The 18630-nt window shown below is 34.1% G+C and overlaps 2 protein-coding genes and 2 long non-coding RNA genes across 5 annotated transcripts; 1 reads left to right on the forward strand and 3 right to left on the reverse strand.

The window, feature by feature from the left end:
• Nucleotides 1–6730: 6730 nt before the first annotated feature.
• Nucleotides 6731–8677, reverse strand: LOC147549294 (uncharacterized). The gene is made up of 4 exons (XR_015238964.1): nucleotides 8601–8677; nucleotides 7763–7876; nucleotides 6964–7083; nucleotides 6731–6851 (listed from the first exon to the last, which is right to left on the reverse strand). It is a non-coding gene; the product is annotated as an uncharacterized LOC147549294 (long non-coding RNA).
• Nucleotides 8678–10535: 1858 nt separating this feature from the next.
• Nucleotides 10536–12413, reverse strand: LOC147549295 (uncharacterized). Of its 2 annotated transcripts, XR_015238745.1 has the most exons (4): nucleotides 12343–12413; nucleotides 11563–11618; nucleotides 11124–11461; nucleotides 10536–10635 (listed from the first exon to the last, which is right to left on the reverse strand). It is a non-coding gene; the product is annotated as an uncharacterized LOC147549295 (long non-coding RNA). The 2 variants fall into 2 exon arrangements; XR_015238744.1 differs by lacking the exon at nucleotides 12343–12413 and having other exon boundaries at nucleotides 11563–11658.
• Nucleotides 12414–12997: 584 nt separating this feature from the next.
• Nucleotides 12998–15317, reverse strand: LOC147549296 (ras-related protein RABH1b-like). Its single transcript, XM_086669953.1, has 4 exons — nucleotides 15112–15317; nucleotides 14734–14804; nucleotides 13309–13415; nucleotides 12998–13100 (listed from the first exon to the last, which is right to left on the reverse strand). The coding sequence occupies exons 1-3, from the start codon at nucleotides 15226–15228 to the stop codon at nucleotides 13379–13381; spliced, it is 225 nt and encodes a 74-aa protein (XP_086526079.1). The 5' UTR covers nucleotides 15229–15317; the 3' UTR covers nucleotides 12998–13100; nucleotides 13309–13378.
• Nucleotides 15318–16198: 881 nt separating this feature from the next.
• LOC147549297 (agamous-like MADS-box protein AGL62) lies at nucleotides 16199–16558 on the forward strand. The gene has a single exon (XM_086668272.1). The coding sequence runs from the start codon at nucleotides 16199–16201 to the stop codon at nucleotides 16556–16558; it is 360 nt and encodes a 119-aa protein (XP_086524398.1).
• Nucleotides 16559–18630: the final 2072 nt, after the last annotated feature.

The raw sequence follows: 18630 nt of genomic DNA on the forward strand, positions 1-18630 counted from the left end.
TACCAAGATTTCTTTGAAAACTACCTAAAGAAGCCTTGAAACCCTAATACATTAAGATAAAAGTTGAAAGAATGACTTTAAGAATTTTGAAGGGAAGAGATTAAGAGTTTTAGATGGAGGGAATGACTTATCTGTAAAATAGGGGTCTAATTCAAAATACCTAATAAGTTGTGATAAAGTCAAACTCTCTGTAAATAGCAAAAAGTATATCTACAAATAGCCAACTCTCTAAATAGCTCTTAGTAGCTTTGTAAATAGCAACGACCTCAAATGTATCTTACGTCAACAACAATTTTGGAGTCTGGGTCTGGTCCTCCATCTGCCTTTCTTGAGATTCATCGAGGTCTGGGCCTTAGAGATCCATCCACGGATAATCAAGCACTCTTGGGTAAGTTGGTATGGCGCTTCCAAACAGGTCCCGTTAAGCAAACAAATTCTTGGATTGGGAAAACAGTTCACCATTAGCTGAATAAGAACCTTCAATGTTCTTCATATCTTACTGACATTCTTGGGAATTTGATTTCTAAACGGTGGAATTTTCTCAAACCAGTGAAAAAATCAACGCAAAAAGAAAAAAAATTACAAGTTGGAATGAAAGGGCCATTTCACTAAGCTCCAAACTTCACCGTCCCTTTAATTTTAATAACTAGCTTAAGAAATCGCCACCAGCACAAGGGAAACCTAATGGAGGATTAGAGAGAGAGAACAAATTTTGTTTTTGTTTCGAGAGAAAAACTAAAAGTTGTAATTCCATGATTATCACTTTATCAAGTTGAGTTTGATAGTAGTTGATGTGAGGGGGTCCAGTATATCATTACAAAAGTAACCCTCTCTCTAACTTTCTTTCCTTTCCTTTGATAATGAAATCACTGGAATGATGATGGAAAATCAATTGTAGAAGCTTGATTGGAATATTGAGCTCTTTATAAGGCTTTTGATGAAATTAGTGATTTGGAAACCTAGATTTTGGCAGGAGAATTAAAAACCCTAGATCTTCTCAGATCTGAAAGAGAAAAGAGGAGAGAACATGAGAGAGGAAGAAGAAGAGCGAGATTTTTCTTTTATTTTTTAATGTTTGCAGGTCTGTCAGAAAGTTGGTCGGTCGGCGACCTTCGCCGGTGAAGACGATGAGGTGGTGAGAAGATGAGGTGGCAGAGAGAGGTGATGAGATGGAGGAGAGATAGCTGATGACTATTTAACAGACATATAACGATAACTGAAAAAGGAGGTCATCTGGATATTTTTGATAAAATAGGGGGCTAGGCAGGAAGCTGGTCATAAAGTTGGGGCCTAATTGGGAAATAAGCTAAAATAAAATGCATATTTGTCACCTTTTTATAAGGATTCACATTTCTTTACCCATCGATTTAGAGTGGAGTGGATAAAAAATAAGTTCTCCTTTATGTTGTCTGGAAATCAAAACTTCTTTACCTTACTAAATCTTTTTTTATGCTGCCTGTAAATTTAAACGTATTCAACTATCGATTTAGAAGTTAGCTGATAAAAAAATAAATTCTCTTTTGTACTGATTGCAAATCAAAAAGCCTTGGGATTTCCTATAGCCCTTTTGTGGCTTCCTATAAAAATATAAAACTTTCTGGTCGGTAAAAACTCCTGAATATTAATTAGGATTTTTGAGTCTAAGGTCCAAAAATAAGGGGGATAATTAGTCATATATCCACTCCTAGATCAATAAATAATATAAAACCAAACTAAACAGAAAAATGAAAATAAGTCAAAAAATTCACTTTTTGGTGGGCCCCAGGCATCAAGTCAGTTATTTTCTCCCCTTATTGCCCTTTTGTAAATATATTCTAACCCAAAGTAAACCAAATGTTTCTTGTGGTTGAGTTAAGAAATTTATTCTTTCAATAGATTTTAAGAACAAAATTTATGGTTGATATTTATTGTCAATATTTATTTCCAAAATAAATATTTGCCAAATTCATTCTCAATATTTATTTTCAAAATTTATAGTTGTGAAGACCAACATACCAAATCAGTCTTTTTTGTTCTAAAATCAGATTCCACTCCCTCTTTCTATGTTCTCACAACGTTTTTATCTGATCAAAATTATTACCACTTTCCCTCTCTACAAAGTCCTGTAGTCAATACTACTTTGTTTTTCGTCCTCTGAAGGTTTATCTTTTTATATTCTACCTAAAATTTTCGCTCTAATTTTATTTTTTAACAATTTTTTTTTTCATTTCTCTTATAATGTAGTACCTAAATTAGAAATATAATCAAAACATATTTACTTTTCTCTAGAAAATCGAATGGTAGTTAATTTTTTTTTCTCCTTTCTACATTAATCGATAGTTTTCCTCTTTTTGTCCACCTATAATTTTCTTCTAACTTTATTTCCTTAATGCTTTTTCCATTTTAATGTCAATATATTACATAAATTAAAAAAAATCAAAATATATTTTGTTTTTTTACAAATTCCAATAGTAACTGTATTTTTTATCTCCTTTCTAAATCAATCAATAGTTTTCCCTCTATTTTCCCTCACTATATTGTCTCCCTAACTTTATTGCCTGAATATTTCTTTGTATTTTTCTCCAAAATGATAGATAATTAATAATATGTTAGAAAAATGAGAAAATTTCACCAAAAATATTTTTACATCACCGACACATATATAATTAAGTTTTAATAGGAATAACAAAAATTTAAAATTGTTTTTTCAATCAAGCATATTTTTATAGTTTGTGCAAGAAAAATCCCACCTAACATTAAACATTGTTGTGAAAGTATAATTAATTAAAATTTCAAGCAAAATACAGGACTTAGCCCAAAATGTCTTATGTGACTATTTTATTCTTTTTTCTTTCTTGCTAATATGATGACTCGCCATTTTTAGTTTGGTAAAATGTTCTTTATTGTTTAAATATAAGATAGCACACAATATAATTGATGTTTACCATTGACATATGTAGAGAAAAATAAATAAATTTTGATTTTTTTTCTTAATTTAGGTACTATATTGGAAGAAATATGGAAAAAATATTAAAGAAATAGAATTAATGTAGTGGAGGAAAATAAAGTAGTATCTTTTTTGTCGAAATAAAACAAATAAATAAATAAAATAGTATTGACTATTGGACTTTGTAGACAGACAAAGCGGTAGAGAGATATCGTTTTGATTAGGGGCAATTGTGAAAATAATTTAGTTCTGAAAATAATACTAGAATTAAGTACAAATACTTAGATTGACCATAGAAAAATTTAATGCTTACTATGTGGTAGAAAGACCCCTTTAAAATTAAGAATTTCTTAATGTCAATATTTAAATTTGTAAGTACAAGAAACTTCTTCAACAAAAAAAAAAAAAAAGTACAAGAAACTTATATGAATAGACAAAGTAAGAATAAATCTGCTTGTACAACAATCTACCCACAATGAAAATAAATTTTATTTATATAGTTTATTATTTTTAAACACATTATGTAGTGTCGTACGCAAGTAGGTCGTTGCATTTTTTCGTTGCGGCAAAAGACCTCCATGGCTTTCAATAAGTCTCCAATCTAATCCTATCCTGTTTATAGTTAGGGTCTAAAGAGCTATAAAGTAGGAGGAACCACAAACTCCAAATATCAGCTCTTGAACCTCTTGAATTTTGTATACAATATTAAGTTTCTAACTTAGATTTATAAAATATCTATGGTCAACTTAGTTTTGAGAGAGAAAATGTAATCTTCTTTGAAATAGAAAAACATGGGTTAATGGAGATCATTACATGGAACAATAAATCGTGATGCTTACCTCTGAACCTTTATAATTAAGAGTAGTTTTGAAAGCGCCCCTATAAGTCTTATAGGCGCCTCCCTCTAGGCAAATTTGAGAAGGAGCTTGTGAAGGAATGAGGTGTCTATAACACTCATCGAGGCCCTTACAAAACTTCCTTAAAAGGTAATCGATAGATGAAGTGAAGGGTCATGTATTACGTAGCAATGAAAACTAAAATAACTAAAGAAAAATTTAGAAAGGAGGTGTAGGGTGATATATTACATAGAAATGAAAACTGAAATAATTAAAGAGAAATTGAGAGAGGAGCTAGAGGGTCATAAGTATTAACAGTATCCTAGTCAGGTTGCCAAGTTACATAAAAATGAAAGAGTTAATTCCTATTTAGCCCCCTACTTTGTGACCAGCTTCCTTTATGACCCTCTTATTTTCTGTAAATTCAAATTTGTCCCCCTATTTTCATGTAAATGCCATTACTACCCCTCCCATTAATACATTTTCAAAATAAATTTAATTAGTAAATATCTCTCTCCATCTCACTTCCACCTCACATCCCTCTCCACCACACATGTCTCTCCACCTCATCTCTCTCTCCACCTCACCTCTTTCTTCTCCGACGAAGGTCGCCGACCGGCAAATTTTCCGGCCGGCGACCTTCAAACATTTAAAAATGTTTTTTTTTAACTCTCCTCTTTCTCTCTCTAAAAAAAACCCTCCCTTCTCTCTCTAAGGTCTGGTTTCGAAATGACAATCGAGGCAGCAATCAACATAACCTGAAAATTAAGTCAATCTCTATATAGTTGAAACTTCTGCTCTAGGCAATAATCACAGCAAGTTGTATCATTAAGCTACTAGGGCAATTCAAACTGTGGATTTAAGAGGAAGGAACATCTCAATTACCATCAAGTTATACAATCAGCTATTAAGACTCTCAGATTTATTACTACCCATTATCATTTCCTTGAAGTTCATTTCATCCTAATATCTCAAATGGAGATTCACTAATCATCTTTAAAGGAAAAAAAAATCAGCCCTATTTCCTAACTCTTTTGTGATCTACAAAAAATACAGGTTATATTTAGAACAAATGGAACCTAGATATGAAATGCAATCACAAAGAGTAAGTAAGTAAATCAATTCGAACACCCAAAACAGGAATATTTTTGAAACCCCTAACCTTGAAGACCAGTTTCCTGAGCTTCACATACAATTAATTCCTTGCCGACGAATTACTGAATGATTCTTGAATCCAACTGATGATGTTAAAGTGCGCTTTGGAGATTGAATCTTCAACCCTTTGAATCTAGGAAAAGAACTGGTACTTTTTCTGCTACCGTAAGAAGCAGAAATCGAAGACGATGATATGATTGGTGCAGAAGAATTTGTTAAAAGGGGAGAAGAGCTAGGAACAGTGATTGATTCGATTAAAGCAGCCATATTTCTTAATCTGAACGAAAATTGGATGTGTAGAGAGTGAGAACTGAGAAGGATTTGTGTTAGAAGATTTTGGTGAGAGACAATAGAAACCCTAATTATTGGATTTAGGAGAGAGAGGGATAATGGAACCCCTAGCAGATAGAAAAGAGATCTGATTGGTATTTGGTTGTTTTTTCCTTGAATATTTAGAGAGAGAAGGGGGATTTTTTATTGTAGAGAGAGAAAGAGGAGAGTTAAAAAAAAAAACTTTTTTTAATGTTTGAAGGTCGTCAGCCGGAAAATTTTCCGGTCGGCGACCTTCGTCGGAGAAGAAAGAGGTGGGTGGAGAAAGAGATGAGGTGGAGATACATATGTGGTGGAGAGGGAAGTGAGGTGGAGAGAGATATTTACTAATTAAAATTATTTTGAAAGTATATTAATGAGAGGGGTAGTTATGACATTTACATTAAAATAGGGGGCCAAATTTGAATTTACAGAAAATAGGGGGCCATAAAGAAAGCTGGTCACAAAGTAGGGGGCCAAATAGGAATTAACTCAAAATGAAAACTAAAGAAATCAAGGACAATTGAGAAAGGAGGTGGAGGTGATATTTTACATTGAAAACTGAAATAATTAAAGAAAAATTGAGAGAGGACGTGGATGGTCATTTTCTCCATGTCAGATTCATGTGTATTAATTTTATCCTAGTCAGATTGTCAAGTCATATTTATAACATTTATGTGTATTAATTTTATCATAGTCAGGTTGCCAAGTCAGATTGATGTATGTTTTCAAAGTCAGATTCATGTGTATCAATTTTATCATAGTCAAATTACCAAGTCATATTTATGTGTAATAATTTTATCAGAATTAGGTTTATGTAAATTAATTTTGTCCTAATCATATTGATTTGTTTTGTTTACTAACTAGGCATAACCCCCGCACTACGTGCGGGGGCAACGCCCCTTACGAAATGTGAATAGTGGGACAATGAATTGAGATTGGTACACTTGGCTACACTTATGTATCGTATGCAACTATGGGTACAACACATTATATTATATATAGTTGAAAACGATTGGTGTTGTGTACCAAAAAAATATCACCCCGTCAAAACAAAGTTGTTTATGTGATGAATAGGTTAAACAAATACAAGTCAGACAAAAAATGAAGGAATAACTATGGTTTGTAATGAAATTCAAAACAAACTCCAACCTTTGTGTGGTCGAGAAATCCTCTAAATTGATTTTTCTACAATAAGTCAAAACTACAGAACTGGAAAAGGAAATGATAAAAAAAATACAGACCTTAGCTTTACACTGAAAAGTGCAAAATGGCGAAAAAAAGGCAGAAGAAATTGAACAGACTATACTCTAATGGAGGAGGCCATATGTAGGATCTTGTGAAGCACCAGTTATTACAACAATGGGCATTCCTAATTTAGAAAGATAACAAGTAAGATATGCAGGCACAACATTTAATTTATCTCAAAATCTTGGAGGTGAAAGTCATGATGAAGTATATTATTCATGTTGTAGCAATTCAATTGTTTCTAAATTTTGCCCAATTTTCTTTAGATAGATGTCACACCTATACTCGCATTTTCTATATTAATTATCAGATAATCATCTTCACCCAAGGAAGAAAAAGCTTGAATCCTCTCCATGTGGAAGGTGTGCACCAGTTTCCTGTACACATATCCTGACAATCAGGTCCTTACACAGACTACAGATGCGTGTCTAAAACAAAAATTATAAGTGGTGAAGCAATGGGGTTTTAGAACTTCAAAATGCAATTCACCTTGTGTGCTTTTGTTGGCTTCTTCTCAATATAATGTCTTCCCCCTAACACAGTAGCCTCCACAGATGTCTTGAGATTCACAACACTAATATTAATATTTAAAATTGTTGTAGCAGGCAGCTGAACACATGGGCGACAATTTGAAACTTAAACATCAGAACACTAACTTAAAGATATGCATCAATCTCTAGTGTAACGGTAACAGTGTCTTTGATAGGTAAAATGTGAAAATTTGTATAGATATGTTGTTTATACTTGCCAAGTTGCATATAATCATGTTAGGACCAAAAAATATTCCTCTAGTCTAGTTGGACGTCGTTCTGTGAATAATTTAAAATAGGGTCATCCAAAAGCCAAAAAAGATTCGATAAAAATAATGGTATAATTTACTAAGACAACTATATATATAGATGTGTCAATGTGTTCGTCGTATTTTCGTTTCCTCGGTTGGGTCTTATTTCGCTCACCATGTCCGATAACTCATATAGGTTCCAAATATTAACACATGAATGAGTTATTTAGATTACTTGTTGCACAGACCAAGTGTGACTGAGTTTTTTAACCAGTTATGGCTCCGAATAAGCTCATGTCAGTGATAAACTATGAAGTGAAATGCGATTATACCTTGGATCGGTGTGTAGAGCTTCTAAAATAACCTATGTCGAAGGATAATGAAGAATAAGTAGCATCAAATCTTTACTTCTTCCGAATCTGATGTGTTTTATATAATGTAAAGCAAAAAATGCAAGTTACACCTAACTGAACAAACTAACAGAAAAAAGTTTAAGAATGAGTTTACTATCTTAAGGACATCAACTTGAGCAAGATTCTAGCACTTTTGTCTCCCGCTTTATCGCTTTTTTGAATAATGAAATCCAAAATCTTTTTGCAAGGAGATGTTGGTCCCTCCGACCTGAGCTTCAGAAACAAGTAACTGTTTAGTTTAACATGTATGCAACAGTAATGTTGCTAAAGTCTTGGCACTAACAGAGTTCACATGGGGAAATATTCTGATGGGGATGCACCCAATCACATTTCAATCATTTACACAAATTTTACTGTAATCTATGATTGAGATGAAGGGTTTATTAGCTTTTATACATGTAACCTCGTGAATCTTCAGAGATAAAATGTATAGTTACACATATATAAAATTTACTTTGACACTCTGCTCAGTTAGAAAAACAAATACGACTTAGGCACAAACATCTAAATCACCACTTGTCAATACTTTTTGGTTCAACATTTACCAATATGCATGTGTTAAATGACTCTCCAGCAAGACAACAAAGATACTGTTACGACATATTAAATAATAAAAAACTTAAAATGATGACGGAACAAAACATTCACGTATTGCAAATTCCTTAAGATTTCACCACCACCTCTAACACATGAACCGACTAAGCAAGAATTTCCAGACGGGCACCACAAATTGCAGCTTCACCTAATGTAAGAATTTAACTTGAATTGCAGTTTATTCGTCATAAATTTGTGGATACATTAGATGTGAATGTGTTAGCTACTATAAATGATCCGACGGTAGAATTAAAGGAGGATGTAGACTCTAAAAAATATTTGCGAATATTAGTTAGTCGGAACAGTCGGAGACACATCATGAAAATTAAAAAATGTACCTTGTTTTACTCCATGTCCTGTTGTGTTTGTTGAAGGATAAAAACAAATTCAAACTGTTGTTGTGTTCTCTCTTTTAGCTTGCTTTTGATAGCTTGAACCTACAAAACCAAATTTTTCAATAAAAAATATTCAGATTTTTAGCTTCTATGATGTGTTTTAGTCGTCCATTCATATTGAAAATTATTTCAAAGAAAAAAAATTGTGGATACCTTCTAGGAGAGTGTCAATGACTCCAAATCTCATTGTTCTTTCATTTCTTGGTTTAACTCCTTGACCTGAACCAGATAACTAAGTGAAACGATCTTAACTATTGTCTTACGAGAAAGGAAGAATTGAGAAGTAAGACAACCTTTGTGTTAAAGAGAAATTAATGTTTCTTCTGTTCCTTCAATATGTCCTTAACAAGTTCAGGTTTCATTTCCTATTGGTTTCTTCCTCCATTTTCAAGTCAAGCTCCCCATCAAGTTATTTGACCTTTTCTGATTGTTTTTGCACAACTGATACTTCAATCTTACTTTTGTTTCCAAATTTTATATGTTATGTACAAACTCATCTTTTGACCTTAATTTTTCTGTTAGTTAATACTTATTACCATGAAGTTTTTTTCCGAAATAGAAGTTATTTAAGATTATGAAACACAATGAGTTAAAGTAAGAAACAAAAGAAAGAAGCAAACCAAAAAAATGATTGCAACCAAGAAAATCACGAAGCACATGAAGTTCGTTACTTGTAGAATCATACAATTTGATAAAATAAGATGCAATTCAACCTTGACCTACAAAGGAAAGGAAGATTAACTATTTAAAATATGTAATGATGTAAGATGATAAAAATTACACCGAAGAATTTCAGCGTAGCGAAAAACCCTAGTAGACATCTGTCTATAAAGAAAACTTCAATGCTTTCTCCAATCTAAAATAATCTCGTTGTTCGCATTCTAGTAATTCAAATGTAGTTTCATAAATCGCTAAGAGAAGCGGTGGGAATCAATACCTATTATAATAAAATAAACAGTGGCACTGCAATTGGGATCCCGCCATCAATAACACAAGTACGCTGTGAATAAAAAGAAGAGTTGGAAGGAAAGAAATTGCATAAAAGTAATTACTGATTGGGGCGCAAGGTAAAAAAAATCAGTTGCTATGACTTTCCAGGCTATGACGTGCTCGTACGACACATGATGCCCCATGTCGATGCACACAGTCCTGCTGGGAGATTTACATAACCCTACAGAGTAATAATATTAAAAGCTTATCTCACGAATATGGGTGTTACTCACAATAAATGACTTGGTAAAACCTGTAAATATAGGGGCGAACTACGAATCTCAATTTGATAATTTGATCAAGAAACTTCTACAGACCAAGAGTGATTGAGGTTGATTTTGAGTCTGTTTAAGTCAGGCTATTAAAAGAAAGAAGAATCAAACTAAGTCAATGAGAAAAACAGAAAACTACCCAAGTTCCTATTTCTGAACTCCTAATTGTTCCCTTTCTTTAAATTTTTCACATATGATCACATAAATAAGAACCCAGATCATGCATCTCAAAGTAAAGAAAATTTTGGACCACCAATTTGGTAGTCTCCAAAAAGTAGAATTACCTGTTCCATTAATTTGGTAAAGTAGAAGCACAATGCCTTCCGACCTGCCTTGTCAAATATCTTATCCAGGCTAATGTCTTGAAGAGCCACCGTTGTCGTCTTCAACAGATCAACCCCAACTTGGTTTGCAAATGTAAATACTGGCAGTGCCTGTAAAATCCCAACAAATTAAATTACACCAACTTTTTTCAACTTGTAATGTTATAAGTTGCCCTAATTCTTCCTAAAACATGGTCAAAATACACACATATTTACCATATTCCTCCCAATTATTTTAGAAATGAAACATCGAAAGCAATTTCTTTCTCAAGGAGTTGTAGGCATACCTTCATCGAGCAACAAAATATAGCGTCCCGATGGTGCCACAAAAGATTCAATATAGAGTCACCTCCCTCGTGGACGGGTCCAAGAAACTCAGCTCCTAGATAGAAACTGATAATATCGAAGGAAAGTTTTTTTGGTTAAAGAAGATATCCATGAACATTCGTACAAAAGTGTTTCTTTGTTTGGCATTATGTGAACGTGTGTCAATATTCATACTTCATAGTTGGATTATGTTTTGGTCTTCTCTTTTTCAAGTGCAAATAGAACATGCAAACCAACTTTTAGTTAGTCCAAGTCTGACAAAAAATTGGTGAATAATTGTAGCTGTATTTGCAACTAACAATCTTGCACCTAATTTTGTTGAAGTTTTTTGACCTAACTATGAATTTGTTCATGATAGCACTTCAATTAACATCGTCAAGGCATAGATGAGGATGTGAAATTGTGACCACATGCAGAAGTTGTCAGGCTACTAAGCCTCTAGGAAAATGCTTAAAGATCCCTAAAATCGAGAATTTGAAAAATTCCAGTTCATGCATGCCATTTCATATTATTAAGTAAGGACTTAAGGTAACTCTAAATTCAGTGAAACTTGCCTGTAGCTCTGGCAGATCCACTGAGCAAGCGTTAGAGCTTCAGGACCACCTGCAGATAGCTTGGGCCTCACCTGGATGCGAGGTCCAGAAGGATTTATGGCCATGGCAACCCTTTGTACGGAGGAGATCACATTGCGTACATATTGTCGAGCCATGACTGCAATTGTATCCTGCATATGGCTCTCAAAAGGGAATTGGAAGGCAATGATCAACACTAAACGTGCACTATATGTATTAGGAGAAGCATTTCTGCTTCCATGATTCGTGGATGGACTCACTTCAAGGCTTGATGCAAGGTCTAATGTACGATTTGCCGGCAATCTGTCCTGCACTTCACTCTGTATAATTGTAAACATTAGTGCGCAACGTAGGTATAAAACAGATGACATTTCCAGCTGCTGGAAGTGTATAAAGAAGAGGTACAAAATAAGAACTCAACTGGTCTTGTATCCAAGGGTATGATCCGAAATCCAGAGGGCAGTAGGGGAGCATCATCTGAAAAAATTTCACCGATCGGGGCATATATTAGTTCCGAGCAAGCCCCAACCACATTCTCACCTCCTCTGCTATAAATCTGTGCAGACCTTACCAACATCATAAGTATTTTTTGTAATAGCAAATAAAAATGACCCCCGCATATTTCATCCTCTCAATTCATTTCAGCTACTCTCGTTACACAATAGATACTTCAAACCTCTATGAAACATTCTCTCAAACAGCTTGTGTCCAGATAAAGTTTAATGGTCAAAATCCAATTAACCTACAGAATTTTGATACTTTGAGACAGATATTCAAGTTGAAGATCCGTTCTTTCCCATGGAAAATGAGAAAAGGAAAAAATTACGAGTTTGTTTGCAAATAAACTCAACATATACTTTGACACAATCCTTTGATATTTCAAATTCTCCACATATCTTCTCTCTTTGTGTAACCAAATTTTAGAAATCTACCTTAATCATAGCTATAATTTATTTGTTCTAGACTGAAAACGACGAAATCAAATCTATATTACAAAACTCTGTAATTTGAACTACAAATAGTTTTTAGGGATTGTTCGAACTATATGAGAAACCAACCCCATCAAAACTCAAAACTATTACCCACTCAACTCTTTGATTTCATTTGTATATTCAATTCCATAGATAATAGTAATAAAAGAAACCTAGACCAGAAACAGCAATTTGACATAGAAAAATGATGAGATAAAAGCCAATCTAACCTTTAATGTTGGCAAAGAGATGAGAGAGACAAACGACTGAAGATGATGAGATGAGACTCCATTACATTGAGTGTGTTGCAGAGATAAAGGGGAGCATAAAGTCGTGAGAGGTAAAAGGAAAATGAAAGATTTGGTAGCCAAACGGACATTGGAGTGTGGACAGTCAGATTAAGTCCAGGAAAAGAGAATGGATGGCTGGATTTGTTTTTGTAATGTGGTGGTCCTAGTCATGTAGAAAATCTATTAATCTTGTCCTAGTCACACTGCCAATTCATATTGATGTATATTAATTTTGTCCTAGCCATATTGATGTGTTTTGTATAGTCCAATAAAACAACACACGCTACACACAACAATAATGTCAAGTATGCATAACAAGAACGAAGATGCGTATCTAACACTGTTATGAGGTGATCGAAAAGACAATAAAATACTATGTAAGATAGGTCAATCCATGTGAACGTAATAGTTCGGATAATCAAGATTTTACAAATGTACAACTTTGAGCTTAAACTGTTAAACGTGGATTCATTTGAATAGTACAACATCACTTGTGCACCTATCTTGCACAAGTATCTGTCAATAGGTGGCTCTTACGATTTATTTGACAAAATACAGAGTTATTCAAATGAAAGGAAGAAGAAAGAAAATCAGAGTTCAATATCACCTTTATGTTAAAAACAGCTTTAGCATTGGTTTCAATAAACATAACATTGAGATCACGCGCTTTAGCCTCTGCTTCCTCTATCGAGACTTGCCTGTTACACCATGTGTGAGATTTAGAGGACCTCAGTAATAGACCATTGACAAACCAGCAGTATATCATGACAAGGTACTAATGTGCCATGACTCATGATTAAAGCTTACTAATAACAAAGCCTCCTAGCTATAGTCTTCGTCTTGAATGAATAGAAGGAAACATAAAAGTGTGTTCTGAGACATTGTATGACAAACTGAAAAATGTACCTTTTCTCCAGGAGTCTTGTTTCCCACAAGTACAATAATAACATCACTTCCACGCTCAGTGCGAACCTCCTCAAACCATTTTGAAGTGTTTAGAAATGATTGTCGGCCTAAGAAAGATAAGGTAGTAAGGAATAACTCGTGGTTCTACAAGACACACGCATAATACTATATCCCAAATAAATTTAAAAAATGAAATCATGGAACAAGATTTCGAAGTAACTTGGAACTGCAAGTATAGAAAGTAGTCGTGCTACTTTTGCTCATGCAACAATTTGAAAAAGCTAAAATGCATGAAATAATTATTAAATGAGATAGAGATTTCTATATGTTAAAGAGAATGTAAAAAAAAGAAAGAATATCGTACTTGCAACATCATACACAATGACAGGAACAGAAGAATCCCTAATGTAACTGGGAATCAGACTCCTGAATCTTTCCTGACCAGCAATATCCTTGTAACAACGGAACATATGAAAGTGCATTTTCAATTTTTTTCATTCACAGAGAGGGATACACGAATCTGTCTGGCATATATTTCCTTAAAACCCCTGCATGTCATAACAAATGTGGAGAGTGGTTGTGTATATAATATATAAACACAATGGTTGTGGTGCTATGTCTTACGTGACATCTATAAATCTTGACAATCTATTCCAGTCTACAAATCTAGGTCTCTCTCAAAAGATCTTAATTAATGTAACGGCTACGAATCAAAGTGAATTTTAACTGCTGCCATAATTTTCCCACCATTACGTCAATAACCATAACCACTCTCCACATTCATCTCCAACTAAGTTCATTGTTATTATACTGACTCTCCTCTTTCAACTCTTTTCAATTTGACCTCTATGGAATTGAACTCAATTCTCCCTAAAGTGAAACATAACTACCTCATCTATCTAAAATCTGAGTTCCTCTCTAAATCTCACATGGTTTCTCCCACTCCACTCTCTAGAATCAGTTGCTTTCACCATGAAAACCGGTAACATTCAGAAGTCACTCTTATTTAGAATGGAAGCGGAGAACCTAATGAGACAATTTCATTATCTAGAATTAATGTTCTAATCTTACTGTTGTTATTGTTTGCTACCTTCATTTCTTTGTTTTCGGTTTCTTATTTTGATCTAATGAGATGAAGGATGTCCTAATTAGAATGTAATATATTTTAAATTCATTTCTTTATGCTTTTTTTCGTAACCTCCTGTTGGGGACAAGGGCTATGGAATTATAGAATTCCCTTTCTACAAAAAAAGAGGTTGCAATCTTCATATGGAGAGACAGAGTTTTAACCAGGAAAATTCAACCCAAGAGACCAGACGCAATGTGCTAGATCAAAATAAACAGAAATTCATTTTCAATCAGAATATATATATATATATATATATATATATATATATATATATATATATATATATATATACTTACCAAAGTTGCAATCTGACTGTTCTAGCTTCAAGGTACATTGTCTTTGATAGAAAATCAATTCCAATTGTAGCCTGATTATCAAGTACAAACAAATATTCATGAGAACAAGAAACCTAAGAAAAGCTAGTTTGCCAAAATTATGTGATCCAATAGCAGTACGAGATCAGAACAAAATCAAAAGAAATGTCGAATTAAAGAAGCCCTAAAGAACTGAAATCGACAAATCCCTAACCAAAACGAGATCAAAGAGAAAAACAGGATAAATAATCACTAAATCAATCGATCATAATACTAATCAAGCATATCCATCACAATAACAAGATTCAAATACGATTTGAGTTGTTTAATTGAAAAAATCAGTCGCGATCTATTGGTTACCTGATAAGTATTATCAAATTTATTGTACATAAACCGAGTGATGATACTTATTTTACCAACAGATTGATCTCCTAAAAACCCAAGCTTGTATTTCGCGAAAGCAGAAACTGGAGCCATCTTCAAGATCAAACGATTCAAGAAACACAAGTACAAATTCAAATGATCGTTTGATATGATTGGGAAGAAGGACGATGGATGAAGCCGAGGAGTTTCCATAAAACTCTGTAATTTGAACTACAAATAGTTTTTAGGGATTGTTCGAACTATATGAAAAACCAACCCCATCAAACCTCAAAACTATTACCCACTCAACTCTTTGATTTCATTTGTATATTCAATTCCATAGATAATAGTAACAAAAGAAACCTAGACCAGAAACAACAATTTGTCATAGAAAAATGATGAGATAAAATTCAATCCAACCTTTAATGTTGGCAAAGAGATGAGAGAGACAAACGATTGAAAATGATGAGATGAGACTCCATTACATTAAGTGTGTTGAAGAGATAAAGGGGAGAATAAAGTTGTGAGAGGTAAAAAAATGAAAAGTTTGGTAGCCAAACGGACATTGGAGTGTGGACTCAGATTAAGTCTAGGAAAAGAAAATGGATGGCTGGATTTGTTTTTGTAATGTGGTGGTCCTAGTCACATAGAAAATCTATTAATCTTGTCCTAGTCACATTGCCAAGTCATATTGATGTATATTAATTTTGTCCTAGTCACAAGGATCTGTTTTGTATAATAGATATATATATATATATATATATACACCTCAACCTTCCGAGTTCATCTAGTGGTTTAAACACGGAAGTTCATTAAAACTAAATCGTTATAGTTTATTTTTTGGGTGAATATTAATATTCATTTATATAGTTTCCTAGAAGAATCACAATTTATGAGCCAAGTAATGATTATTTGACTGCTTGATTGAGAGAAAAAAATGAGTACATAATTAAGGACATCTCCTATATATATATATATATATATATATATATATATATATATATATATATATATATATATATCTTCATCTCAACCTTCCAAGTTCATCAAAATTCGTTTCTTTCTTCTTTACTCTATAGCTACAATGGCAAGAAGGCCCAGTATAGGTCGTCAGAGGATTGAAATCAGGAGGATCCAAAATGAGGAATCCCGACAGGTGACATTTTCCAAACGTCGTGCCGGTATTTTCAAGAAAGCTAGTGAGCTTTCTATGTTATGTTATGCGGAGGTTCCTATAGTAGTCTTCTCACCAGCTGGGAAAGCATTTTCATTCGGCCATCCTTCGGTCAATTCTGTCACTAACCGTTTCCTCAACGGAAACGCCAATCGTGACAACCCTATGGCATCAGTCCTTGAAGCCAATCGAAGGGTTGTTGTCGGAGACTTGAACAACCAGTGCAATGACACGATCACCCAGATTGAAGCAGAGAAAAGAAGGGGTTAGGAGCTTGATCAAGCTAGGCAAGCCACTGTGAACCAGTTTCGGTGGGAATCACCTATTGATCAAATAGATCTAGAGGAATTAGAATTATTGAAGAACTACATGGGAAGTCTGAATAATCAGATCGCGATGCGATCTAATGAACTCCTAATGAATGGAGCTGCCAATATTGGGCGTTCCATTCCTTAGATCAAGTAGTCCTAAATATCCATACATATCGAAGTAATAATGTTCTTTGGTTTCTAAGAATATTAGGGTTTCATTTGTATTGATTAGGTGATTCTCCGTTGTACTGGTTCTATCAAATTACTTATAGAGAAATTTGTCAAAACTCTCAAAAGAATTTGCACTTTGGATAAAAAGCAACTGTCAATTTTTTTAGTCTTCAGTTCCTTTATTACTTTTTGAATTTCCAAGACCTTACGACAACTTTGCACGCCTTGCGACAACAACTAATTTGCAACAGCTTTGGAGTGCCTTCCAACAGCTTTGCAATGCCTTGCAGCACCCTTTTGTAAGAAGTATTGGGTTGTTAACCAAACCAAATACAAATATTTTGGTTTTTAAGAAAAAAATACAAAATTTGGTGTTTTAACAAAATAAAATAAAATATAACTTGTCTTTATAGCTAAAAAGAATAAAATTGGGTCTTTGGCCCATTTTCCTGTATCTTATAATCCAATAAATTAATCAGTTTGGTTGGTACTGCGGTTGTATTGTTTATTTCTATAGTCTTGAAAGATAGTCACAACAAGTGATACGTCTTTTTTACCTGATATCATAAATCAATGAACGTATGAAAATAAATTGTCGAAAACTGCAAGAAAATCCATATCCATATGATAATTATCTCTCTCGAAATGCTTTCTTGGACGAAATACATAATTTAATTATTTAGTAAATGTTTATGTTGTGTGGAAGTAATTGATCGCTACGAGAATCATAGAAAAAAATCAATGTACGAAGAAAGTTTTGGTGGTATTAGTAATTTGCTAGCTCCATGGAACTAACATGCTCGTATAGTCGTCTGGCAGGGCAGAGCCGTGATTGAGAATTTGGTGGCAGGGTGCCAAACTTTACAAGAGGCCCTCTTGTGTGATAGCATAAAGTAAAATAAAATACTTTCTATATCCATAAATAAAAGTTCAAAATTATACATGTGACACCCCGTGCCCAATAAAAATAGGCACGAGCACGCCCCCGACAATTCACATACGAGACTCAAATCCGGCAGAGTCTACTCTGTAAATCGGATCAGTCGCAAGTGTAAAACCTGTCATACAAACCATGCATTCGCATATACAAACACAACGAAAGCTAAAATGAAACTAAAATCAACTAACAACTCTAGTTCCAAGCCGAACCACCAGAACAAGGTTAACTCATCCTGCCCCCAACCTTAAATCCCTGTACAACCTATGTGATACATATATATTTACATGGGTTATTTCCCAAATGGCCCCCAACTTTATGACCAGCTTCCTGCCTAGCCCCCTAGATTAGCAAAAATACCCATATGACCCCCTTTTTCAGATTCCGTTATAACACCGTCAACTAGTAATATTTTCTCTCTTCTCCATCTCATCTGTTCTCTCTGCCACTTCATCTTCTCGCCCCCTCATCATCTTCTCCGGCGAGGTCGCTGACCGACGACCTTTTGAACATAAAAAAAAATCTAATATTTTTTTTCTCTCTCCTCTCTCTCTCTCTCTAATTTTTTTTCTTTCCTCTCTCTCTCTCTCTAGAACAGATCTAGAGAGAGGAGAACATACCAGATCTGTTCGTGATGAACACGAAAAGACCTAGGTCTGTTCGTGAAACCTCTCTCTAGATCTGTTCTAGAGAGAGAGAGGAAAGAAGAAAAAAATAAAAAAATTTAGAGAGAGAAAAAAAAATTATGTTTGAAGGTCGCCGGCCGGAAGATGACGAGGTGGCGAGAAGATGAAGTGGCAGAGAGAACAGATGTGATGGAGGAGAGAGAAAATATGACTAGTTGACGGTGTTATAACGGAATTTGAAAAAGGGGGCTATATGGGTATTTTTGCTAATCTAAGGGGCTAGGCAGGAAGCTAGTC

The sequence above is a fragment of the Eschscholzia californica genome, unplaced genomic scaffold, assembly GCF_041429995.1.
Source record: "Eschscholzia californica isolate CP2 unplaced genomic scaffold, dmEscCali1.0.p SCAF_3, whole genome shotgun sequence".
Classification (NCBI taxonomy): domain Eukaryota; kingdom Viridiplantae; phylum Streptophyta; class Magnoliopsida; order Ranunculales; family Papaveraceae; genus Eschscholzia; species Eschscholzia californica.